Raw genomic sequence first — 25476 nt, 5'->3', positions numbered from 1 at the left:
TAAAACCTTATCTTCTTCTTCTTCTTCTTTTTTTTTTTTTTTTTTTTTGAGATGGAGTCTGGCTCTGTTGCCCCGGCTGTAGTGCAGTGGCACAATCTCAGCTCACTGCAAGCTCTGCCTCCCAGGTTCACGCCATTCTCCTGCCTCAGCCTCCCGAGTAGCTGGGACTACAGGCGCCCGCCACCACGCCCGGCTAATTTTTTGTATTTTTAGTAGAGACGGGGTTTCACCGTGTTAGCCAGGATGGTCTCAATCTCCTGACCTCGTGATCCGCCCGCCTCGGCCTTAAAAGCCTTGTCTTCTTAAAAATAATCAGTCAAGGCCGGGCGCGGTGGCTCACACCTGTAATCCCAGCACTTTGGGAGACTGAGGTGGGCGGATCACGAGGTCAGGAAATCGAGACCATCCTGGCTAACACGGTGAAACCCCGTCTCTACCAAAAATACAAAAAATTAGCTGGGCGTGGTGGCAGGTGCCTGTAGTCCCAGCTACTCGGGAGGCTGAGGCAGGAGAATGGCGTGAACCCGGGAGGCGGAGCTTGCAGTGAGCAGAGATCGCCCCACTGCACTCCAGCCTGGGCGACAGAGCAAGACTCCGTCTCAAAAAAGAAAAAAAAAATAGTTAAAATACATAGCAATATTTGTAACCATGTTTGAGCAAGTCATTTTTTGTTTTTTGTTTTTTGTTTTTTTTTTAAGATGGAGTTTCACTCTTGTTGCCCAGGCTGCGGTGCAATGGCGCGATCTCAGCTCACTACAACCTCTGCCTCCTGGGTTCAAGCGATTCTGCTGCCTCAGCCTCCTGAGTAGCTCGGATTACAGGCGCGCCTGCCACCATGCCCGGCTAATTTTTTGTGTTTTTTGCAGAGACAGGGTTTCACCATGTTGGCCAGGCTGGTCTCGAACTCTTGACCTCAGGTGATCCACCTGCCTCGGCCTCCAAAAGTGCTGGGATTACAGGCATGAGCCACCACACCCAGCCAAGTCCTCATTTTTTAACCATTCCAGGCCCACACTGCTTTCGATTCAGAGAGGCCAGGTCTCTGCAGACCCTTCCCCTGCAGATCCAGGACAGCCTCAGGAAGCCTGGGCCCTGGGTGGCATCTCCCCCTGCTTAAGCCATGTCTGCTCCCCAATCCCCTCCTTGAATCCTTTCACTGAAAGTGCTTGGAGTTTTATGGCACATAATGCATGGCCCTAGGAAAGAATCTGCTCAGCCCCTATTAGCTGCGCATTATGAGCAAGTCACACCTTGTTTCTGTCTCTCGGTGTGTTCATGTATGTGAAAGGTGGGTGGAGTCACATTACTTGCTTTGTAAGGTTTATTGTAAGGATGAAAAGGCCAATGTATGTCAAGCATAGTTCCTGGTACACAGTCAGCACTCAGTGACTGGGTTCATTTCCTTCTTTTTTTTTTTTTTTTTTTGAGACAGAGTCTTGCTGTCACCTAGGCTAGAGTGCAATGGTGCAATCATAGCTCACTGCAACCTCAAACCCCTGGGCTCAACCAATCCTCCAGCCTCACCCTCCCGAGCAGCTTGGACTACAGGCAAATCCTCCAGCCTCACCCTCTCGAGCAGCTTGGACTACAGGCACATGCCACCACACCTGACTAATTTTTAAAAATATTTTTGGTAGGGATAGGGTCTTACTATATTGTCCAGACTGGTCTCAAACCCCTGGTCTTGATTGATTCTCTTGCCTTGGCCTCCCAAAGTGTTGGGATTACAGGGGTAAGCCATTGTACTCAGCCGCTCCTTCTTTTGTCATAACGTCACAGCCCAGCAAAGCCTTCTTCCAGTCTCCCCGGCACTCACTTCACCACTGCCTTCTTCTATTTCTCAAACGCTGGCAGACACACTTCTGCCCCAGGGTCTTTGCACTCGCTATTCCTTCTGCCTGGAACACTCTTTCCCAGATATCCACATGGCTAGTTACCTGACCTCCTTCAAGCCTTTCTGCGACTCTCGCTTCCTGACATGGCCTACTACTTTATAATCCCATGTAATAGTGACACTTCCCCTGCCTGGCCACCACCACTACCACCCAGCCCCTTCCCCTGCTCCTTTTTTCTTTTTTGTATAGCACGTTTCACTTTCTCACATACAGTATAATTCTCCTATTTGTTACTTTTAGTCTTTTTTTTTTTTTTTTTTTTTTTTGAGACAGAGTCTTTTTCTGTCACCCAGGCTGGAGTGCAATGGCATGATCTCGGCTCACTGCAACCTCCGCCTGTTGGGTTCAAGCAATTCTCCTGCTTCAGCCTCCTGAGTAGCTGGGATTACAGGCGCGTGCCACCACGCCCAGCTAATTTTGTTTTTTTTGAGACAGAGTTTTGCTCTTGTTGCCCAGGCTGGAGTGCAATGGCGCAATCTTGGCTCACTGCAACCTCCGCCTCCTGGGTTCAAGTGATTCTCCCACCTCAGCCTCCCTAGTAGCTGGGATTACAGGCACCCGCCACCATGCCCAGCTAATTTTTTTTTATTTTTAGTAGAGACGGGTTTCACCATGGCCAGGTTGGTCTCGAACTCCTGACCTCAGGCAATCCACCTGCCTCGGCCTCCCAAAGTGCTGGGATTACAGGCATGAGCCACTGCACCCGGCCTAATTTTTGTATTTTTAGTAGAGACAGGGTTTCACCATGTTGGTCAGGCTGGTCTCGAACTCCTGACCTCGTGATCTGCCTGCCTCTGCCTCCCAAAGTGCCAGGATTACAGGTGTGAGCCACCGCGCCTGGCCTATTACTTTTTTTTTTTTTTTTTTTTTTTTTTTTACTGCATTTTTCTCCCTTCAGGATGTGAGGTCAGCTAGGGCAGGGACCACATCTATCTCATCCATCACCGTTTCTCCACCATGTAGAACAATGCCCAGTGCATATTGGTACTCAATAAATATTTGCTGAGTGAATGAATCACAGAATGCATTATTTGCACATGAGAAAACCAAGACTCCCAGAGGAGAATTGCTTGTCTGAGGCCATAGAGCTGGGAAGAAGAGGAGCCAGGTTTGGATGCAGGTCTGCCTAACTCTGAAGTCCAGGCTTTTCCCAGTTTTCCAGGCTGATAGCTACCATGAAAAAGCACGTACATGCTGGGTAACTAGAAGAGAGTTCGGAGGTTGGTAAGGAGTTGGAATTTAGGATCCAGCAAATTGCCTTTAAGCTAAGTTCATAATTTTACAATAAACATTTCGTGAGTTCCTACTATGTGCAACTCCCTGTGCTTTCTGCTGGAGGAAAATCAATAATGGATTTGATAAACACCCATCGGCAACCTTGACACCCTAATGTTCACTGACTGGATGTCCCACAGGCACCTCCATCAACTCCACCCACCATCTTCCACTAAACTTGCCCCCATTCTACACTGTCAGAATCCTGTGTGTGTGTGTGTGTGTGTGTGTGTGTGTGTGTGTGTGTGTGTCTGTACTAGAAAAGTTAGGATTTAGCAGATCTGAGGGAACGGGTCCAGGATTGACTTTTTTTTTTTTTTTGAGACGGAGTTTTGCTCTTGTCTCCCAGCTGCAGTGGCGCAATCTCGGCTCACTGCAACTTCCGCCTCTTGGGTTCAAGGGATTCTCCTGTCTCAGCCTCCTGCGTAGCTGGGATTACAACAAGCACCGGCCACCACGCCCAGCTAATTTTTTTGTATTTTTAGTAGAGATGGGGTTTCACCATGTTGGTCAGGCTGGTCTTGAACTTCTGACCTCAGGTGATCCACCCATCTCGGCCTCCCAGAGTGCTGGGATTACAGGCATGAGCCACCACCCTCAGCCTACACAGCTTTCAGGAAGAGCTGTCTGAGCATGGTCATCCCCTGTTTAGACAGGCACATACCCCATCCCAGCATGGCACTCAAAGTCCTGCACACAATTTGGCCCGCAAACCTTTTTTTTCCCCTAATTATTTATAAGGAAATTTAAAAGTATAAAGGTAATATAGCAAACATCCAAATTCAGAATTATCAGCTGTAACAGTTTGTTATATTTACTTTCAATAATATATGTATATTTTGGCCAGACACAGTAGCTCACTCCAGTAATCCCAGCACCTTAGAAGGCTGAGGTGGGAGGATCACTTGAGGTCAGGAGTTCAAGACCAGTCTAGGCAACATAGGGAGAATCTGTGTCTACAAAATAATTTATGTATTTATTTATTTGTTGTTGTTGGTGGTGGTGGTGGTGTTTTGAGAAGGTCTCACTCTGTTGCCAGGCTAGAGTGTAGTGGTGTGATTATAGCTCACTGTAGCTTCAAACTCCTAGACTCCAGCCATCCTCCCACCTCAGCTTCCTGAGTAACTAAGACTACAGGTGCATGCCACCATGCCCAGCTAATTTTCTTATTTTTATTTTTAGTAGAGATGAGGTCTTGCTATGTTGCCCAGGCTGATCTTAAGCTCCTGCACTCAAGCAATCCTCCTGCCTCAGCCTCCCAAAGTGCTGAGATTACAGGCATGAGCTACTGTGCCTGGCAAAATAATTTCAAAATTAGCCAGGCATGGCGGTATGCACCTGTAGTCTCTACTACTTGGGAAGCTGAGGTGGGAGGATCACTTAGAGCCCAGAAGTTCAAGGTTACAGTGAGCTATGATCATGCCACTGCACTCCAGCTTAGGCAACATAGCAGGACTCTGTCTCCTAAAAAACTGGCCAGGTGCTGTGGCTCACGCCTGTAATCCCAGCACTTTGGGAGGCCGAGGCAGACAGATCACCTGAGGTCAGGAGTTCAAGACCAGCCTGGCCAACATGCTGAAACTCCATCTCTACTAAAAATACAAAAATTAGCTGGGCGTGGTGGTGCTTGCCTGTAGTCCCAGCTACTTGGGAGGCTGAGACATGAGAATTGCTTGAACCTGGGAGGTGGAGGTTGCAGTGAGCTGAGATCGTACCACTGCACTCCAGCCTGAGTGTCAGAGTGAGACTCCATCTCAAAAAAAAAAAAAAAAACGAAAAACAAACAAAAAACTCCCCTATGTGTGTGTGTGTGTGTACGTTTTTGATGTGTTTTACAGATATCTGTAAAATTTTTATCAAATTTTAAAGTCTTTTAAACTATCGGTGACACTTTTCTCCCTTCCTGCTGCCCCAGGCAATGTCTATCATAAGTATAATGTGTTATTTTAACACTTTAACACACATCTCTGCATCCCGCACCCACTCCCAGCGCTGCCAAATGCTTAAGAGAGTTGTCTACATTGCCTGCATTGTTTTTCTCTCCCATTGTCTCCAACTGATCCGTGGGCTTGCCCTCTCATATGCTGTCCCTAATCTGCTCTTGGCCAGGTGCAGTGGCTCATGCCGGTAATCCCAGCATTTTGGGACACTGAGGTGGGAGGATCGCTTGAGCCCAGGAGTTTGAGACCAGCCTAGGCAAATAGGGGACTCCTATCTCTAAAAAAAAAAAAAAAAAAAAAAAAGTATATATATACACACATATATATGTGTATATATATACGTGTATATATGTGTATATATATACGTGTATATATGTGTATACATATATACACATATATACACACGTGTGTATATACACACGTGTATATATGTGTGTATACATATATACACACGTATATATATGTGTATACGTATATACACACGTATATATATGTGTATACGTATATACACACGTATATATATGTGTATACGTATATACACACGTATATATATGTGTGTATACACACATATACACATATATACACATATATACACATATATATACACACATATATATGTATAAATAAAAATAAGTAAAATAGGCCAGGTGCAGTGGCTCGTGCCTGTAATCCCAGCACTTTGGAAGGCTAAGATGGGCGGATCACCTGAAGTCAGGAGTTCGAGACCAGCCTGGCCAACATGGTGAAACCCCGTCTCTACTAAAAATACAAAAATTAGCTGGACATGGTGGCAGGCACCTGTAATCCCAGCTACTCTGGAGGCTGAGGCATGAGAATCGCTTGAACCCGGGAGGCGGAGGTTGCAGTGAACCAAGATCGTGCCACTGCACTCCAGCCTGGGTGACAGAGCGAGACTCTGTCTCAATAAATAAATAAATACATACATAAATAAATAGCTGCCCTTGTCAATGTTGCCAGTGACCCTCCATGTTGTTCAATCACATGGTCATTTCTCGATCCTCATCTTTCTTTCCCCATCAGCAGACTTCAACATAGATAATCACTTGCCCCATCTGAAAACACTTTCTTCAGATAGCTTATGAGACCCTGCGACCTTCTGGCTTCCCTTCCACTTCATTGGCTGTTCCTTCTCAATTTCCCCTTGTTGACTCCTCCTCCTTCTCTCCTTTTTCCCCCTCTGCCACAACCTCTAAATACTGAGGGCCCCAGGGCTTTGTTCTTGCCTTTTCACTGCTCTATCTACATTCTTTTCTCTGATGACCTCATCTATTCTCATGATTTCAAGCCCCATCTCTATGAGGACAACTCATAGATTTCTATCTCTAGCCCAGTTCCCTACTGTAAACTCCAGACTCCTGCATCCAACTGAACATTCAACATTTTTACCTGGTCGTGCAACAGGCATCTCAAAATCAGCATGTCCAAAACTGAACTCCAGACCTTTCCACCCTCTCCCCAAACCTGCTTCTCCCACTGTCTTCCCCATCTAAGAGATAGCCTCTCCATCTTCCCACTTACTCTGGCCCAAAACTTGAGTCATCCTTGGCTCCTTTCTGTCATATCAATCCTCCACAAATAGTGTCAATTCAATCTTCAAAATATATCCAGAATCCATCCATTTCTGACCACCTCCATTGCCCACTCTGGTCCAAGCAGTGCCATTTTCCCCGCCCAGATTATTGTTTCAACAAAGCAGCCAGAAGGATCCCTTCAAAACCCTAAGTCAGATGGTGTCATCCCCTGTCAGACCCCCGCCTCGGGGTCCTTATTATGACCTACAAAGCCCCACCCAGTCTACTCCCACCTCTCTCTCTGGCCTCCTCTCCTTTATTCCTTCCTCTTCCCTCTTCTCTCCGCATTAGCCACCCTGGCTTCCTTGCTATTTATTCCTTAAATACTCCAGGTTTACCCCTATCAGAGCCTTTGAGCTTACCGCTTCCCCCAGATAGCTACATGGTTTCCTCCTTCACTTCCTTGCTATCTTTGCACAAATGTCTCTCAGTGAGGCATTCCCTGACCAGTCTATTTTTTTTTTTTTTTTTGAGACGGAGTCTCGCTCTGTCACCTAGGTTGGAGTGCAGTGGCTTGATCTTGGCTCACTGCAACCTCCACCTCCCGGGTTCAAGCGATTCTCCTGCCTCAGCCTCCCGAGTAGCCAGGATTATAGGCACGCGCCACCATGCCCGGCTAATTTTTGTATTTTTAGTAGAGACAGGGGTTTCACCATGTTGGCCAGGCTGGTCTCGAACTCCTGACCTCAGGTGATCCACCCACCTTGGCTTCCCAAAGTGGTGGGCTTACAGGCGTGAGCCACCATGCCTGGCTGTACTATATATTTCTATTGCCTGTGTTGACCCACTAGACTGTAAGCTCCTCAAGGGCAGAAATTTGAGGCAGTAGAGCATAATGATTAATAGGGCTAACTTGGATCCAAACTGTCTGGATTTGAATACTGTCTCTACCACTATCATTTATTTTCTTTTCTTTTCTTTCTTTTTTTTTTTTGAGACAGGGTCTCACTCTATTGCCCAGGCTGGGCAGTGGCACAATCATGGCTCAGTGCAGCCTTGACCTCCTGGGTTCAAGCAATCCTCCTGCCTCAGCCACCCAAGTTGCTGGTACTACAGGCCTGGATAATTTTGTATTTTTAGTGGAAACGGGGTTTCACCATGTTGGCCAGGCTGGTCTCAAACTCCTGACCTCAGGTGATCCACATGCCTCGGCCTTCCAAAGTGCTGGGATTACAGGCGTGAGCCACTACACCCAGCCTTAATGTTTTATTTTTTGTAGAGATGAGACCTTGTTATGTTGCCCAGGCTGGTCTAAAACTCCTGAGCTCAAGTAGTCTTCCTTCCTCGACCTCCCAAAGTGCTGAGATTACAGGCGTGAGCCACTGTCCCCAGCCTCTACCACGGTCTAGTCATGTGACCTTAGGCAAATTATTTAACTTCACTGCACCCCAGTGTCTTAATCTAAAAGATGGGGTGGGGGGTTGGGTGCAGTGGCTCATGTCTGTAATCCTAGCACTTTGGGAGGCTGAAGCTGGAGGATTGCTTGAGCTCAGAAGTTCGAGACCAGCCTGGGCAATATGGTGAAACCCCATATCTACCAAAAAAAAAAAAAAAAAAAAAAAAATTAGCCGGGTGTGGTGGTGTGCCCCTGTAGTCCCAGCTACTCGGGAGGCTGAGGCAGGAGAATTGCTTGAACCTGGGAGGCAGAGGTTGGGTTGCAGTCAGCCAAGATCGTGCCACTGCACTCCAGCCTGGGCAACAGAGCATGACTCTGTCTCTAAAAAAAAAGGATAATAGTAGAACCTATGTTGTAAGGATATTGTAAGGATTAAATGAGTTAATGAATGTAAACTGTTTGGAATTGTACCTACATAAGTGTTTGCTGCAATTATTATTATTTATGAATGGCTGGGCGCAGTGGCTCATGTCTGTAATCCCAGCATTTTGGGAGGCCAAAGCTGGCAGATCGCTTGGACTCAGGAGTTCAAGACCAGCCCGGGCAACATGGTGAAACCCCATCTCTACTAAAAACAGAAAAAATTAGCCAAGTGTGGTGGTGCACACCTGTGGTCCCAGCTACTCGGGAGGCTGGGGTGGAAGGATTGCCTGAGCCTGGGAGGTAGAGTTTACAGTGAGTCAAGATCGTGCTACTGCACTCCAGCCTAGGCAATAGAATGAGACTCTGTCTAAAAAAAAAAAAAGGAATGATTGGCCGGCTCCTGGTAAGTCCTATATAATTGTTAGCTATTGTTGTTCACTGCTATATCCCCAGACCTGAGAATAGCACTTAGAACATAATAAGACATTCAGGAAAAAATTTGTGAGATGAATTAAGACATGTGCATACATAAACAATGGTATTTTTGTGTGCCCTTAAAATGTATATCAATAGCATTATATCATACACATTCTTCTTCATCTTTACTTTTTCACATATTATATTTATAACATCAAGCCATGCTGATACATATAAATCTCATCGTGTCTTTTTAACTGTTTTAAATATTCCGTATATTAATATACCTCAATTTTTATATCTGTTCTTTTTTTTTTTTTTTTTTTTTTGAGAGAGGGTCTCCCTCTGGCACCCAGGCTGGAGTGAAGTGGCACAATCTCAGCTCAGTGCAACCTCTGCCTCCCAGGTTCAAGCAATTCTCGTGTTTCAGCCTCCCGAGTAGCTGGGATTGCAGATGTGTGCCACCACATCCGGCTAATTTTTGTATTTTTAGTAGAGATGGGGTTTTGCCATGTTGGCCAGGCTGGTCTCGAACTCCTGACCTCAGGTAATCCACCCACCTCGGCCTCTCAAAGTACTGGAATTACAGGTGTGAACCACCAAGCCCAGCCTCTGTTCCCCTGTTAATAGCCATTCAGGTTGTTCCAATTTTATGTTATTATGAACAATATTGTATCAAACATCCTTGTACATCTCTCTCTCTCTCTCTTTTTTTTTTTTTTTTTTTTTTGAGATGGAGTCTCGCTCTGTTGCCCATACTGGAGTGCAATGGCGTGATCTCGGCTCACTGCAACCTCCACCTCCCGGGTTCAAGCGATTCACTTGCCTCAGCCTCCCGAGTAGCTGGGATTACAGGCACTTACCACCAAGCCCAGCTAATTTTTGTATTTTTAGTAGAGATGGGGTTTTACCATGTTGACCAGGCTGGCCTTGAGCTCCTGACTTCAGTTGATTCACCCACCTCAGCCTCTCAAAGTGCTGGGATTGGAGGCATGAGCCACCACACTTGGCCCCAAATCTTTATTAAAGCACATATTGCACTCTGTTAATTGTCGTTTGTTTAATTGTGTGCCTGTTGCTCCCACTACTTTGTTATTACTTGAGAAGAGGGGCCCTATTCAGTTTGTCTTTAACCAAGCACTGAGCTTGATGCAGTCAGTGTTTACTGAACGAAAGAATGAGGGAACGAATGAATGAGGCTACCGTCTGTATCGGTGGTCCTTGGACTTTTTTCTCTTGTGCCCCCTAAAATAATTTTTTATATTTATTTTATCATTTCATTTATTTTTTGAGACAGGGTCTCGCTCTGTCACCCAGACTGAAGTGCAGTGGTACGATCTCAGCTCCCTATAGTCTCAACTTCCCAGGCTCAAGTGATCCTTCCACCTCAGTCTCCTGAACAGCTGAGGCTATAGGTGCATGCTACCACGCCTGGCTAATTTTTGCATTTTTTGCAGAGACAAGGTTTCACCATGTTGCCCAGGCTGGTGTCAAACTCCCGAGCTCAAGTGATCCACCCACCTAGGCCTCCCAAAGTGCTGGGATTACAGGCATGAGCCACTACGCCTGGCTTAAAATAATTTTTTAAAACTTTGCACCCCCTCTTTGTGAGGATTCTAACAGGAAACAAATGGCACAATCAAGACAATTCAGGGAGGTTATATATACAAAACGACTAATTTGGATGTGTGATCAGGGTATAGGGAAATCACAGGGGATCGGGCCGGAAGCTGGGACTGGTAGCAGCCAGGCTGTTACCACCCCAGGCCTGAAGAGGCAAAACATCTGTCTTAAAAGGAGCACTACTAACTTTCTGTCCAGGGACAGGACCAGCTTCATTGGGCCTCACAGGGCAGGAACCAGAGGGATACATCCTGGCCTCACTTCTTTCCCTGTCTCAGATTTCCTGCCAGGACTCCCTAGTGGCCAAACCAAAGTAGAACCCAAGACCAGCAGGCACAGGAGCCACTGATATCCTCTATCCAAGTCAGCCAACCAGGGGAGAGGCAGGGTGGAGGACACAGCCTGGATCTGCAGGGATACAACTCAACTCTTCACCTTAAACACAAATCATTGCCAAGGCTATACCTCCTAGCATATTGGAAATATTAATATTTTATTTATCTTTATTTATTTTATTTTATTTTAATTAATTAATTAATTAATTTTTTAAGATGGAGTCTCGCTCTGTTGCCCAGGCTGGAGTGCAGTGGCACGATCTTGGCTCACTGCAACCTATGCCTCCTGGGTTCAAGCGATTCTCCTCCCTCAGCCTCCCAAGTAGCTGGGATTACAGGCGCCTGCCACCACGTCCGGCTAATTTTTGTGTTTTTGGTAGAGATGGGGTTTCCCAATGTTGGCCAGGCTGGTCTCGAATTCCTGACCTCAGGTGATCCACCTGCCTCGGCCTCCCAAAGTGTTGGGATTATAGGCGTGAGCCACTGTGCCCAGCCAATATTAATATTTTAAATAAAACTGTTCTATCACTCGACTCAATGTAAGTACCATGGTGATTTGATTTCCACTATTACCCATTTAAAGAAATTACTGGGCCAGGTGCGGTGGCTCATGCCTCTAATCCCAGCAGTTTGGGAGGCCGAGGCAGGTGGATCACCTGAGGTCAGGAGTTCGAGACCAGCCTGGCCAATATGGCGAAATCCTGTCTCTTCTAAAAATACAAAAATTAGCCATGCCTGGTGGCAGGTGCTTGTAGTCCCAGCTACTCAGGAGGCTGAGGCAGGAGAATCACTTGAACCCGGGAGGCAAAGGTTGCAGTGAGCCAAGATTTTGCCACTGAACTCCTGCCTTGGCGACAGAGCAAGACTCTGTCTGGGGGGAAAACAAAGGAAAGAAAATACTGAACAAGCTCTACTTTAAAAAACAGAAAGCTACATCATTACTTTTCTTCTTGAATGTATGGTTATATTTTGCTTCCTCTTACAGAATGGTATTCTAGAGTAATATATTTTATGCTTGAAAGCTTGTTATTTGGCTGGGCACAGTGGCTCACGCCTGTAATCCCAGCACTTTGGGAAGCCAAAGTGAGTGGATTCCATGAGGTCAGGAGTTCAAGACCAGCCTGGCCAATATGGCAAAACCCTGTCTCTACTGAAAATACAAAAACTAGCCAGGCACCATGGTGCACACCTGTAATCCCAGGTACTTTGGAGGCTGAGGCAGGAGAATCGTTTGACCTAGGAGGCAGAGGTTGCAATGAGTCGAGATCGTGTGCCACTGTGCTCCAACCTGGGCAACAGAGCGAGAAAAAAGAAAGCTTGTTATTGATCACCTAATTTATATTTTCACAGAAATTGATATAGTGTTAAATTACAATTTACAAATTTGGGGGTCAGGCGGTGGTGGCTCACTTTGGGAGGCCAAGGTGGGAGGATCGCTTGACCTTGAGGCCAGGAGTTTGAGACTATAATGAGCTGTGACTGCATCACTGCACTCCAGCCTGGGTTTCAGCGAGACCCCATCTCTAAAAAATAAAAATAATAGGCCAGGTGCAGTGGCTCACGCCTATAATCCCAGGACTTTGGGAGGCCAAGGAGGATTGTTTGAGCTCAGGAGTTCGAGACCAGCCTGGGCAACATAGTGAGACCCTGTCTCTACAAAAAAATACAAAAGTTAACCAGGTATGGTGGTACATGCCTTTAGTCCCAGCTACTTGGGAGGCCAAGGTGTGAGGATTGCTTGAGCCTGGGAGGCAGAGGTTGCAGTGAGCTGAGGTCATACCACTGCACTCCAGCCTGGGTGACAGAGCCAGATGCTATCTTTAAAAAGTAAAATTATGGCCAGGTGCAGTGGCTCATGCCTGTAATCCCAGCACGTTGGGAGGCCAAGGTTGGTGGATCACCTGAGGTCAGGAGTTCGAGACCAGCCTGACCAACATGGAGAAACCCTGTCTCTACTAAAAAATACAAAATTAGCCGGGTGTGGTGGTGCAAACCTTTAGTCCCAGCTACTTGGGAGGCTGAGACAGGAGAATAGCTTGAACCTGGGAGATGGAGGTTGTTCAGCTTGTGCAGTGAGCCAAGATCACACCATTACACTCCAGCCTGGGCAACAAGAGCAAAATTCCGTCTCAAAAAAAAAAAAAGTAAAATTGTATTTATATATAAAATAAAAATAATAATAAATAATAAAATATTAGGTTGGTGCAAAAGTTATTGCGGTTTCAGACCATGAATTTTAAATCATTATAATTAGGCTCAAACACATCTTTATTAATCAAAATAGGAACCATTACAATCAACACATTTTTGCCAACGAGAAATAAGTTTGTTTATTCCTGTAGTGTAAAAACCTGTGCTTCAGGATTCTACGAACTCTTGGAAAGCATTTTCTGCATCCTGCTGGTTGTGGAAGCATTTCCCCTGCAAAAAGTTGTCAAGGTGCTTGAAGAAGTAGTGATCGGTTGGCGAGTGGTCAGGTGACTATGGCAGATGAGGCAAAACTTTGTAGCCTAATTCGTTCAACTTTTGAAGAGTTAGTTGTGCAATCTGCAGTTGGATGTTGTGGAGAAGAATTGGGCCCTTTCTATTGACCAATGCCGGCTGCAGGCATTGCAGTTTTTGGCACATCTCATCGATTTGCTGAGCATACTTCCCAGATGTAAGGGTTTCACCAGGATTCAGAAAGGTGGAGTGGATCAGACCGGCAACAGACAACCAAACAGTGACCAGATCATTTTTTTGGTGCAAGTTTGGTTTTGGGAAGTGCTTTGGAGCTTCTTCTCAGTCCAACCACTGAGCTGGTTGTTCCCACTTGTCTAAAATCCACTTTTTGTCCCATGTTACAATCCGATCAAGAAATGGTTGTTGCGTAGAATAAGAGAAAACAATATTTCAAAACGACAATTTTATTTAATTTTCGCTCATCTCATGAGGCACCCACTTATCTAGCTTTTTCACCTTTCCAATTTGCTTCAAATGCCAGATGACAGTAGAATGGTCGACGTTGATTTCCTTGGCAACTTCTTGTGTAGTTGCAAGATGATCAGTTTCGATGATTGCTCTCAGTTGGTCGTTGTCATCTTCCCATGGCCAGTCACTACACTCCTCATCTTCAAGGCTCTCGTCTCCTTTGCAAAACTTCTTGAACCACTACTGTACTGCATGTTTGTTAGTGGTTCCTGGGCCAAATGTGCTGTTGATGTTGGAAGTTGTCTTTTCTGTTTTACGACCCATTTGAGATTGCAGTGAGCCGAGATTGCGCCACTGTACTCCAGCCCGGGCAACAAGATCAAAACTCCATCTCAAAAAAAAAAAAAAAAAAAAGAAGTACTGGAGGCCAAACACAGAGACTCATGCCTATAATCCCAACACTTTGGGGAGGCCAAAGCAGGAGGATCACTTAAGCCCAGAATTTTGAAGTTGCAGTCAGCTATGATCACATCACTGCACTCCAGCCTGGGTAAAACCAGCCTGGGTGACACAGCAAGACCTGTCTCTCTCTTTTTTTTTTTTTTTTTTTTTGAGACGGAGTCTCACTCTGTTGCCCAGGCAGGAGTGCAGTGGCGCGATCTCAGCTCACTGCAAGCTCCACCTCCCGGGTTCACGACATTCTCCTGCCTCAGCCTCCCAAGTAGCTGGGACTACAGGCGCCCGCGACCATGCCCGGCTAATTTTTGTGTGTGTCTTTAGTAGAGACAGGGTTTCACTGTGTTAGCCAGGATGGGCTCGATCTCCTGACCTCGTGATCTGCCCACCTCGGCCTCCCAAAGTGCTGGGATTACAGGCATGAGCCACCGTGCCCGGCCCTTTTTTTTTTTCTTTTTTTTTGAGAAAAATAAAAAAGTCTCGCTCTGTCACCCACGCTGGAGGGCAGTTGTGCGATCTCGGCTCACTGCAACCTCTGCCTCCCGGGTTCAAGCAGTTCTCTGCCTCAGCCTCCCGAGTAGCTGGGATTACAGGCACCTGCCACCACACCCGGATAATTTTTGTATTTTTAGTAGAGATGGGCGTTTCACCATGTTGGCCAGGCTGGTCTTGAACTCCTGACCTCGTGATCCACCCGCCTCGGCCTCCCAAAGTGCTAGGATTACAGGTGTGAGCCACCGAGCCTGGCCAAGACCCTGTCTTTAAAAAGAAAAAAAAGAAAAAAGAATGGAGGGAATTTTGTTACAATAATGTCTGTCGCCCAGGCTGGAGTGTGGTGACACAATCTTGGCTCACTGAAACCTCCACCTCCCAGGTTCAAGCGATTCTCATTCCTCAACCTCCCGAGTAGCTGGGACTACAGGTGCCACCATGCCCAGCTAATTTTGTATTTTAGTAGAGACAGGGTTTCACCATGTTGACCAGGCTGGTCTCGAACTCCTGACCTCAAGTGATTCGTTCACCTCGGCCTCCCAAAGTGCTGGGATTACAGGTGGGAGTCACCATGCCTGGCTTTTTTTTTTTTTTTTTTTTTTTTTTTTGAGATGGAGTCTTCCTCTGTCACCCAGGCTAGAGTGTAGTGTCATGATCTCAGCTCACTGCAACCTCTCCCTCCTGGGTTCAAGCAATTCTCCCACCTCAGCCTCCTGAGTAGCTAGGATTACAGTTGTGTGGCACCATGTCTGGCTATGTTTTTCGTATTTTTAGTAGAGACTAGTTTTCACTATGTTGGCCAGGCTGGTCTCGAACTCCTGACCTCAAGTGATCCACCTGCTCGGCCTCCTAAAGTACTGGGATTATAGGCATGAGCCACCATGCCTGGCCATAGTAATGTCACTTAATTATTTGAATTCCTTCTGGGTTACAAGCCAAAAATCACGTAGTGACCTATCACCCAAAGTTATTTTTAATAACAACAGAATTAGAACCTCCTTTGCCTTTGTTGAAAGCAGAGATCTGGCAACTGCCAGGTATGCAAAGCTCCTTGTTATTTGGTCAATAGAGCCCTTCACCTTTGATTAGTGACTCTGGAGGTTTTCATTCCCTCTCCAGTCCCCAACCCCCAATGCTGTAGGGTAAAATTCCTTTGCAAAGTGTGAGGAGGGAGGTGGGAAAGAAGCAGCACCTGGATGTCAGTGCCAATTCTCCTGAAGATGGATCATAGGAAAGAAAACCAATGGAGGTTGGGGACCTGGATGTCAATTTCCTAGAACACAGGAAACTAATGCAAAAGGGAGACCTGGCCAGGCAGGGTGACTCACGCCTGTAATCCTAGGAATTTGGGAGGCCGAGGTAGGAGGATCCCTTGAGCCCAGGAGTTGGAGATCAGCCTGGGCAACATAGTGAGACCCCTGGGAGTAGGGGAGCTGAGGATCACTTGCACCTGGGAGGTTGAGGCTGCAGTGAGCTAGGATGGCACCACTGCACTCCAGCCTGGGCAATAAAGTGTGACCCTGACTTAAAAAAAAAGAGAAAGAGTCCTTTTGCGGGTGGCAACCAGCGCCGAGAGGACACCATGAAGGCCTTGGGCACACTATGACAGTACAAGGTGGTGGGTCACTGCCTGCCCACTCCCAAATGCCACACATGGGAGTGTGGCCCCTCTACTGCATGGGAATCTTTGCGCCTAATCATGTCGTCGCCTAGTCCCGCTTCTGGTACTTCATATCTCAGTTAAAGAAGATGAAGAAGTTTTCAGGGGAGATTGTCTACTGTGGGCTGGTGTTTGAGAAGTTCCCCCGGGGGTGAAGAACTTCGGCATCTGGCTGCACTATGACTCCTGGAGCGCCACCCACAACATGTACTGAGAATACCGGGACCTGAACACCGCAGGCGCTGTCACCCAGTGCTACCGAGACATGGGCGCCCGGCACCGCGCCTGGATCCAGATCACGAAGGTGGAGGAGATCGCAGCCAGCAAGTGCCCGCGGCCGGCCGCCAAGCAGTTCCACCACTCCAAGATCAAGTTCCCGCCACCCCACCGGGTGCTGCCCTGTCAGCACAAGCCACACTTCACCACCCGGAGACCCAACACCTTCTAGGTACAGGGCCCTTGCCCGGTGTGTGCCCCAAATAAACTCAGGAACGCCCCAGTATTAAAAGAAAAAAAGAAAGAAAGATTCTGGACGCGGTGGCTCACACCTGTAATTCCAGCACTTTGGAAGGCTGAGGTGGGCGGATCACCCGAAGTCAGGAGTTCCAGACCAGCCTGGCCAACATGGTGAAACCCCATCTCTACTAAAAATACAAAAATTAGTTGGGCGTGGTGGTGCATCCCTGTCTGTAATCCCAGCTACTCTGGAGGCTGAGGCATGAGAATTGCTTGAATCCGGGAGGCAAAGTTTGCAGTGAGCCGAGATCACGCCACTGCACTCCAACTTGGGCAACAGAGTGAGACTTTGTCTCCAAAAAGGAAAAAAAAAAGAGAGAGAGAGGCCCTGGGGATTCATTGTAGAAGGAAAATTGCAATGGGGGAAAAGGGTGCATTAGAGAAGGCACTCATCACCCCCTCCCATGCTGGCTTAGGGCTCCTCTAGCTGGGCACTTCTGTTTCTCACTCTGGGCTAAGAATTCTTGTTTTCCAGAGAATTCCCAGTGCCAGGGCATGGGAACTGCTCAGGAAATGGTTGATTCACTGGCTGCATGAATGAATGAATGAATGAACGAATAGCATTTGAAGGTCAGGTAGCACTTGACTATAGGAAACAGGAGAATGAGTATTCCTGAGAAAATTAAAAACATAATTTAAAATTAAGAAATGAAGGCTGGGCACAGTGGCTTATGCCTGTAATCCCAGCACTTTGGGAGGCTGAGGCAGGCGAATCACCTGAGGTCGGGAGTTCAAGACCAGCCTGACCAACACAGAGAAACCCGTCTCTACTAAAAATACAAAATTAGGCGGGCATGGTGGCGCATGCCTGTAATCCCAGCTACTCGGGAGGCTGAGGCAGGAGAATTGCTTGAACCTGGGAGGCGTAGGTTGCAATGAGCTGAGATCATGCCATTGCATTCCAGCCTGGGCAGCAAGAGCAAAACTCCATCTCAAAAAAAAAAAAATGTATCATAAAGATCACCTAATCCTGAAGCTAAGCTATGAGTGAGGCAGGAGAATAGGGTCTGGGGGCAGGGAACCTACGGACTTCCTAGAAATAAATCAAATGGAAACACTTCAGCTATGACAGGAAATATCTTCTTCATTTACATAGGGTGTACATCAAGTAAATAACTTTGTAACTTTATTTCATCCTCTTCATTTACATAGGGACTATACCAAATAACCAATGGAAACCTCTAGAGGGTATTTAAACCACAGAAAATTATGTAACGGGGCTCTTGAGCCCCTGTGTCCAGCCCCGCTCCCACCCTATGGAGTGTACTTTCATTTTCAGTAAATCTCTTATTTGGTTGCTTCATTCTTTCCTTGCTTTGTTTGTGTGTTTTGTCCAATTCTTTGTTCAAGATGCCAAGAACCTGGACACCCTCCACTGGTTACATGAGGATGCAAAGGCATAAGAATGATATAATGGGTGAGGTGTGGTGGCTCACACCTGTAATCCCAGCATTTTGGGAGGCGGAGGAGAGCTGATCACGAGGTCAGGAGTTTGAGACCAGCCTGGCCAACATAGTGAAACCTCATCTCTACTAAAAAAAACAAAAATTAGCTGGGCGTGGTGGCATACAGCTGTAATCCCAGCTACTCGGGAGGCTGAGGCAGGAGAATTGCTTGAACCCAAGAGGCAGAGGTTGCAGTGAGCCGAGATGGCACCACTGCACTCCAGCCTGGGTGACAGAGCGAGACTCCATCTCAAACAAACAAACCTGACAGAGAATTGAAGACATTTGGCTAATTAACATTTTCATAGTTAAAGCTCTTAGTCTTGATTAAAGTAAAATAAGGAGTATTGTAGGCTGGGTGCGGTGGTTCACGCCTGTAATCCCAGCACTTTGGGAGGCTGAGGCAGGTGGATCACAAGGTTAGGAGTTCAAGACTAGCCTGGCCAATAAGCTGAAACCCTGTCTCTAATAAAAATACGAAAATTAGCCAGGCATGGTGGCGGGCACCTGTAGTCCCAGCTACTTGGGAGGCTTAGGCAGGAGAATTGCTTGAACCCAGGAGGCGGAGGTTGCAGTGAGCTGAGAGAGCACCACTGTACTCCAGCCTGGGTGACAGAGTGAGACTCCATCTCAAAAAAAAAAAGAAGTATTGTAAAGAAACACATTGGCAGTTTGGCCATTCTTTTTTAAATGTAGTTAAGCATGAAGCCGGATTTGGTATGGAGCCAAATTTCACATACATGCTTGGATTGCTTCCAACTATGTTTACTGTTTTGCCTGGATAGTGCTGGCACTGGAGTACTTATTTTTCATGCGCCTAGAGTGAATTTCTTGATTGTACAAGACTTATGGTGATATTAGTGGACTTAAGGATATTCAATTGTGTATCAGGAATAAAATATTCATTATGGGTAACACTGTAGCCTCCAGGTTAGATTCAGTAGGAAAATTAAGAGTTGGTTGTTTATTTGCTTCTAATTGTCATTCATTTGCTGTTTATTGTCCTCTAGGCTTTGCTTGTGTATGCGTATATATAAAACCATGATTTTTTTTAAGTTTATAGTGGAAGGCTTTTATTTGGTTCTATCAATAATTATTTTGTTTCCTATGCATTTCTAGCAAGTCATCATTTGTTCCATTTATCTGGAATTCCTAGGCTACCTTTACCAGGGCTGCAGGAATTAATGCAGCACACCGACTTTTTAACCTTAAACTAACTTTTTGGAGTTTAGGCTTCCTGATACTTTAAGTGTGTTAAGTATACTTTCATAGATAGAATTTGAGTCATATTTCTCTCTCTGCCTAGTTTCTCCAAAATTTCTAAACTATTTGTGAATATTCTTAATTCATGGCAATGTGTTTGTTTGCATACAGTCGAGCAGGGTTGCTAGGGCTTCTCAGAGAGAGCCCAGAAACCTGACATGCCGGCAAAAGGGTAAGAATTTCTTACCTTACTTACTCTGGCCTCTCTCTGTCTGTGCAAACTGGTTTAATGAAGGGTAAAAGTCACTGTTTATCAACCCTGTAAAGTTTTGATTATTACAAAAAAGAATTCTGAGGCTGTTCTTAAGCTGTAGTGAATCTGGTGTGCTTTGTGTGTTTTTCTATATTGTTCTGTCATAAAGAGGGGTACCTTAGGATAAAATGCATGCCTAGGACCCCATAGGTTCGCTCTTCAAGATGGCCCAGCAAACTGGTCAGTCATGTCCTTGAGAGCTTGACCTTGTAACCACGTGGCCATGCTTTCTCTTTTCACAATGGCAGCCTGGGTTTAGGGTTCAATTCCTGACTTAGGGAATGAGTCCTTTATTTTCTGTCTGTCTGTGTATTTATATGTCTTCTATATATACCATAAAAGAGATTTAAATAATTACTTTAATAAGAGCTTAAATCAAATATTTTGTCTGAAAAGTAAAAGGTGTAACACCTTTTATTTAGTTTATGTGACTTAAGTAATCTTTGGGAAATAAAGAAAGTTTTTTATTTGTTTGTTTGTTTTGTGAGATGGAGTCTTGCTCTGTCACCCAGGCTAGAGTGTAGTGGCACAATCTGCAACCTCTGCTTCCCAGGTTCAAGCAATTTTCCTGCCTCAGCCTCCCAAGTAGCTGGGATAACAGGTGTGTGCCACCATGCCTGGCTAATTTTTTTTTTTTTTTTTTTTTTCAGCAGAGACTGGGTTTCACCATGTTGGCCAGGCCGGTCTCAAATTCCTGACCTCAGGTGATACACCTGCCTTGGCCTCCCAAAGTGCTGGGATTACAGGCATGAGCCACAGAGTCTGGCCAAAGAGAGTTTAAAGATTATTGGTAAAATAAAAATATCTTCAAATATGTGAACATTTGGTCTAAATTATGCAGGTCAGATATTAGGTTTGCTAAATGCTTTAAGGTCATAAACTGATTCTTTGATTTTTAAAGATTGTTTAATTTATTTTGGAACATTAGATTCTTTTTTTTTTTTTTTGAGACAGAATCTCCCTCTGTTGCCTATGATGGAGTGCAGTGGCATGATCTTTGCTCACCACAACCTCTGCCTCCCAGGTTCAAGTGATTCTCATGCCTCAGCCTCCCAAGTAGCTGGGATTACAGGCATGCGCCACCACGCCTGGCTAATTTTTTTGTATTTTTAGTAGAGACGGGGTTTCTCCATGTTGGTCAGGCTGATCTCGAACTCCCAACCTCAGGTAATTCACCCACTTTGGCCTCCCAAAGTGCTGGGATTACAGGCAGGTGTGAGCCACCATGCCCGGCCGGAACATTAGATTCTATATAAGGCCTGGGGACATGTGAAATTAGCCATGCCCCCTAGCTATGCAAAGAAGGTTATAAAGAAAAGAGTTTTTATATAAGAAAGGATCTTTTATCGTAAATTCTTGTCCTAAAGTAAAATAACTGGTTGTTTAAAAATAGGGATGTTGGCCAAGCACATGGCTCACGCCTGTAATCCCAGCACTTTGGGAGGCCGAGCTGGGTAGATCATGAGGTCAGGAGTTCAAGATCAGCCTGACCAACATGGTGAAACCCCATCTCTACTAAAAATACACACACCAAAAAAATAGCCGGGTGTGGGTGGAACACGCCTGTAATCCCAGCTACTCAGGAGGCTGAGGCAGGAGAATTGCTTGAACCTGGGAGGCAGGGTTGCAGTGAGCTGAGATCATGCCATTGCACTCCAGCCTGGGTGACAGAGCAAGACTCCATCTCAGAAAAAAAAGAAAAAGAAAAAAAGGGATGTTTAGGACAAGTCAGAAAGTCCAAGCATGTCATACATGGTCTGTGTAAGTCATGAAAGGATTTATTTATTTATCTATCTATCTATTTATTTATTTATTTATGTTTTGAGATGGAGTTTCACTCTTGTGGTCCAGGCTGGAGTGCAATGGCGTGATCTCAGCTCACTGCAATCTCCACCTCCTGGATTCAAGCGATTCTCCTGCCTCAGCCTCCCAAGTAGCTGGGATTACAGGTGCCCACCACCATGCCCAGCTAATTTTTGTAGTTTTAGTAGAGACAGGGTTTCACCATGTTGGCCAGGCTGGTCTTGAACTCCTGACCTCAGGTGATCTGCCTGCCTCGGCCTCCCAAAGTGCTGGGATTACAGGCGTGAGCCACTGCGCCCAGCTGTGAAAGAATTTATGAAAGAGAATTTATGCAAGAAATGTTGAACAACTTAAAAATGATTAGGCCTCGTAACTACTTCATAAGATGCCACCATGACTCTTTAACTGTACAACTTGCCTGCTTTACAGGTAGCTAAGGCCTGGGACACGTGGTGTTAGATGCTGGAAAGAGTCAAACCTCATCTGCACTTCTCTCTGGGTCCTAGGCTCCACACCTGATACATAATTAAAATCCCTAACTTACCAAGGTTTTCAACAAAAGCAAAAGTCACTAAGAGTTAACATTGTAACCTGTAATTGAGACTACTGAAGAAATGGTTTTACATGCAAGGTATGTAAGAAAAGTGAAATGTCTTTTTGTAAAAGATTATAAGCCAGCATGGTAATATGGATTTTTTTGCCTAAAGAGTTAAAGGATTGTTTTAAGTTAAGATAAAGCTAAAGGTTTGAACAAGTTGTGAAAGGTTTGTAAAAAAAATTAATCTTGTAAAAAATTCTGGGCCAAGTGCGATGGCTCACGCTTGTAATCCTAGCACTTTAGGAGGCTGAGGCAGGTGGATCACCTGAGGTCTAGAGTTCGAGACCACACTGGCCAACAGGGTAAAACCTCATCTCTACTAAAAATACAAAAATTAGCTGGGCATGGTGGCATGCACCTGTAGTCCCAGCTACTTGGGATGCTGTGGCAGGAGAATCACTTGAACCTGGGAGGCGGAGGTTGCAATGAGCTGAGATCACGCCACTGTGCTGCATCCTGGTGACAGAGCGAGACTAGGTCTCAAAAAAAAAAAAGAAAAAAAGTTTGAGACCAGCCTGGCCAACATGGTGAAACCTCATCTCCACTAAAAATACAAAAAATTAGCCAGGCATGGTGGTGGGCGCCTGTAGTCCCAGCTACTCGGAAGGCTGAGGCAGGAGAATGGTGTGAACCCAGGAGGCAGAGCTTGCAGTGAGCCAAGATCATGCCACTGCACTCCAGCCTGGGCGACAGAGTGAAAACTCCATCTCATAATAATAATGATAATGATAATAATAATAATGTTAAAGGTTTAAAACACTTAATATTATGAAATAGAATTCCAGGTTACCATAAGTCATTCATTTAGCCAAAATGATGACTAAAAAACTTTTGAAAGGCAAAAACCTTTACTCATTGATAGAGGGAAGATTTAGCTTTCCAAACAGTCTGTCTCTTGTCTTTCTCTTCTTTTTTTTTTTTTCAGTAGTTTATTCGAAAGGCAAACAAAAATCTTTCATTATCATTTAAAATTACATGGAAATCTTGTTCAAGAGAGAAAGCCAAATTTCACCCTTGCATTACTGTACTATTAATGTCAACCCCAAACCCAATTTTTAATAAAACCTTATAGACAAATCTTTCCAATCTTTTTTTTTGAGATGGAGTCTTTAACTTATTTAACTGCATTAACTCACCTTTAACTTATTTAATAGGCTTCCCAAAATCAAATTTCAGCTTCGAAATTGTCTTTTCTTTTCTTTTTCTTTTTTTTCTTTAAGAGGGAGTCTTACTCTGTTGCCCAGACTGGAGTGCAGTGGTGCTATCTCGGCTCACTGCAACATCAGTCTTCCAATGATTCTCCAGCCTCAGCCTCCCGAGTAGCTGGGACTACAGGTGCACACCACCATGCCAAGCTAATTTTTTGTATTTTTAGTAGAGACAGGGTTTCACCATGTTGGCCAGGCTGGTCTTGAACTCCTAACCTCAGGTGATTTGCCCATCTCGACTTTCCAAAGTGCTGGGATTACAAAATGTTCTTTTTGACCTCTAACTTTGAGATACTATAGAGAGCTCCTGAAGCATTCAAAAGAGAGGTAAACAGAATTATTTGATATGTTTAGTTACCTGGGAAGCACTGTCAAAATAAAAAAATGTTTAATCTTCTTCACATTATATTTTGGTAAATATTAATGTATGTTAGAAAATTGTATGGGATTTCTAAAATTCTAAATGTCTGAGTATATGCTATCAACCATAATTATGTTTATTATGTTGAGTTACTGTAGACTACAGAAATAAGCAAATTTCCTTGTATAAAACTGCTAACCCAAGTAGAACAAAAATTAATTGAATACCAAGAAGATACATTCCCAGATTTGCATGCTAAATCAGCTGATACTGAAATTGTTTAGATATACAATTTGAATAAACTCCATGGTCTAAGTCAAATTACCTGTGATAACCCATTAGTTATCAGTGCTATGCACCTAAATTGGAGAAACAACTGATATTCAAAAGGACATAAGTCCAATGTTAAGCATGGACTCATGGAGAACCAGGACAGCCACCTGTCCTTCCTGAGTCCTTAAAGCTTTTGTTATTAAAGGTTATGCATTCCATGACTCATCATGGAAAAGATAAAATGATCCAAATTAAATATATATTGGTGTGCTGACTTATACATTGCTAACGCAGTTTATAACCAATGTTTGGTTTGTCAAATTCATATTCTTGGGAAGACAATCAAAGCTTCAGTTCACCTGCCTTGGCCTCCCAAAGTGTTAGGATTACAGGCGTGAGCCACTGCACCTGGCCCCAAAGCTTCAGGTACATTTGGCTACCTGATGGGCCATTTAAACATTTCAATTGTCATCTTCAATGCCTGTTTTCTGGTTATATAATAGCTTTCCCATGCAAGAAGGCTGATGTTATAACAGTAGATTATTATGCTACAGTGTATTTTCACCAGGTAAAGAAAGCTTTTTATAGTTCACCGACAGGACAATCAACCCCTTCACAATCTAGAACACAAAGACTGGATCTTCTAAGAACATCAGAGAAAGACTCCCCTTGCCATCCACACTACAGCAAAACTTTGGGACCTTGAATTTTGGATTCATAATCTCACAACTCAGAAGGGTCCCTCCACATTCTTGGAACTGTACACCCATTGGAACCCTTAAGATAATGCTAACCAGGGAAGTTTCTCCCCAGAAGAAGATGGCATCCTTGATGTGAACAGCTTTTCCCAAGATCATGGATCAAGACTTCTCTACCAGCCGGGAGTGGTGGCTCATGCCTGTAATCCCAGCACTTTGGGAGGCCAAGGCAGGAGGATCACGAGGTCAGGAGTTTGAACCAGCCTGGCCAACATGGCGAAACCCTGTCTCTACTAAAAATACAAAAAATTAGCCGAGTGTGGTGGTGCATGCCTGTAATCCCAGCTATTTGGGAGGCTGAGGCAGAAGAATTGCTTCAACCCAGGAGGCGGAGGTTTCAGTGAGCCGAGATGATGCCATTGCACTCCAGCCTGGGCAAAAGGGCAAGACTCCGTCTCAAAAAATAAATAAATAAAAAAGACTTCTCTACCATCATGAGATTCAAGACTTCTCTACTATCATGAGACTCTTTGATTATTTTTTCCTAGCTTATGCCTCTGTGAACAATAGAAATGGAAAAGGGGTCTGTTGTGTGTACTCGTGGGGCATACTTTTATTTATGAAGGGTTTTGCAGCCAGTCTTATAAATGGATAAGCTTATACTTTGACAGATAAAAGATGAAGGCCCAATGTAGGTGAGAAAC

The 25476-nt window shown here is 45.1% G+C and overlaps 1 protein-coding gene, 1 long non-coding RNA gene and 1 pseudogene across 4 annotated transcripts in view; 2 read left to right on the top strand and 1 right to left on the bottom strand.

The window, feature by feature from the left end:
* SLC9A1 (solute carrier family 9 member A1) overlaps positions 1 to 6811 on the bottom strand; it is a 72167-nt gene extending 65356 nt beyond the window's left edge. The window contains exon 1 of the mRNA XM_054539305.2: positions 6650 to 6811. Coding sequence (XP_054395280.1) covers positions 6650 to 6671 — 22 coding nt within the window. The 5' untranslated portion in view covers positions 6672 to 6811. The remainder of the gene's footprint in view (positions 1 to 6649) is intronic.
* Positions 1 to 25476, top strand: part of LOC129051844 (uncharacterized) — a 42307-nt gene that overhangs the window by 2934 nt on the left and 13897 nt on the right. Inside the window, exons 1-2 of one of the 3 annotated variants that reach the window (XR_008516336.1) lie at positions 19954 to 20011; positions 22064 to 22265. The exons of 1 other annotated variant lie outside the window; for it this stretch is intronic. This is a non-coding gene — a long non-coding RNA (uncharacterized LOC129051844). Of the gene's footprint in view, positions 1 to 19953; positions 20012 to 22063; positions 22266 to 25476 lie in introns of those variants that run through there. One more of the 3 variants, XR_008516334.1, reaches the window with a different exon arrangement.
* LOC100448252 (large ribosomal subunit protein eL20-like) lies at positions 16247 to 16802 on the top strand (annotated as a pseudogene).

The sequence above is a fragment of the Pongo abelii genome, chromosome 1 (assembly GCF_028885655.2).
Source record: "Pongo abelii isolate AG06213 chromosome 1, NHGRI_mPonAbe1-v2.0_pri, whole genome shotgun sequence".
NCBI lineage: Eukaryota > Metazoa > Chordata > Mammalia > Primates > Hominidae > Pongo > Pongo abelii.
Note: the sequence above shows the minus strand (reverse complement) of the source record. Positions and strands in the feature narration are given on the sequence as shown.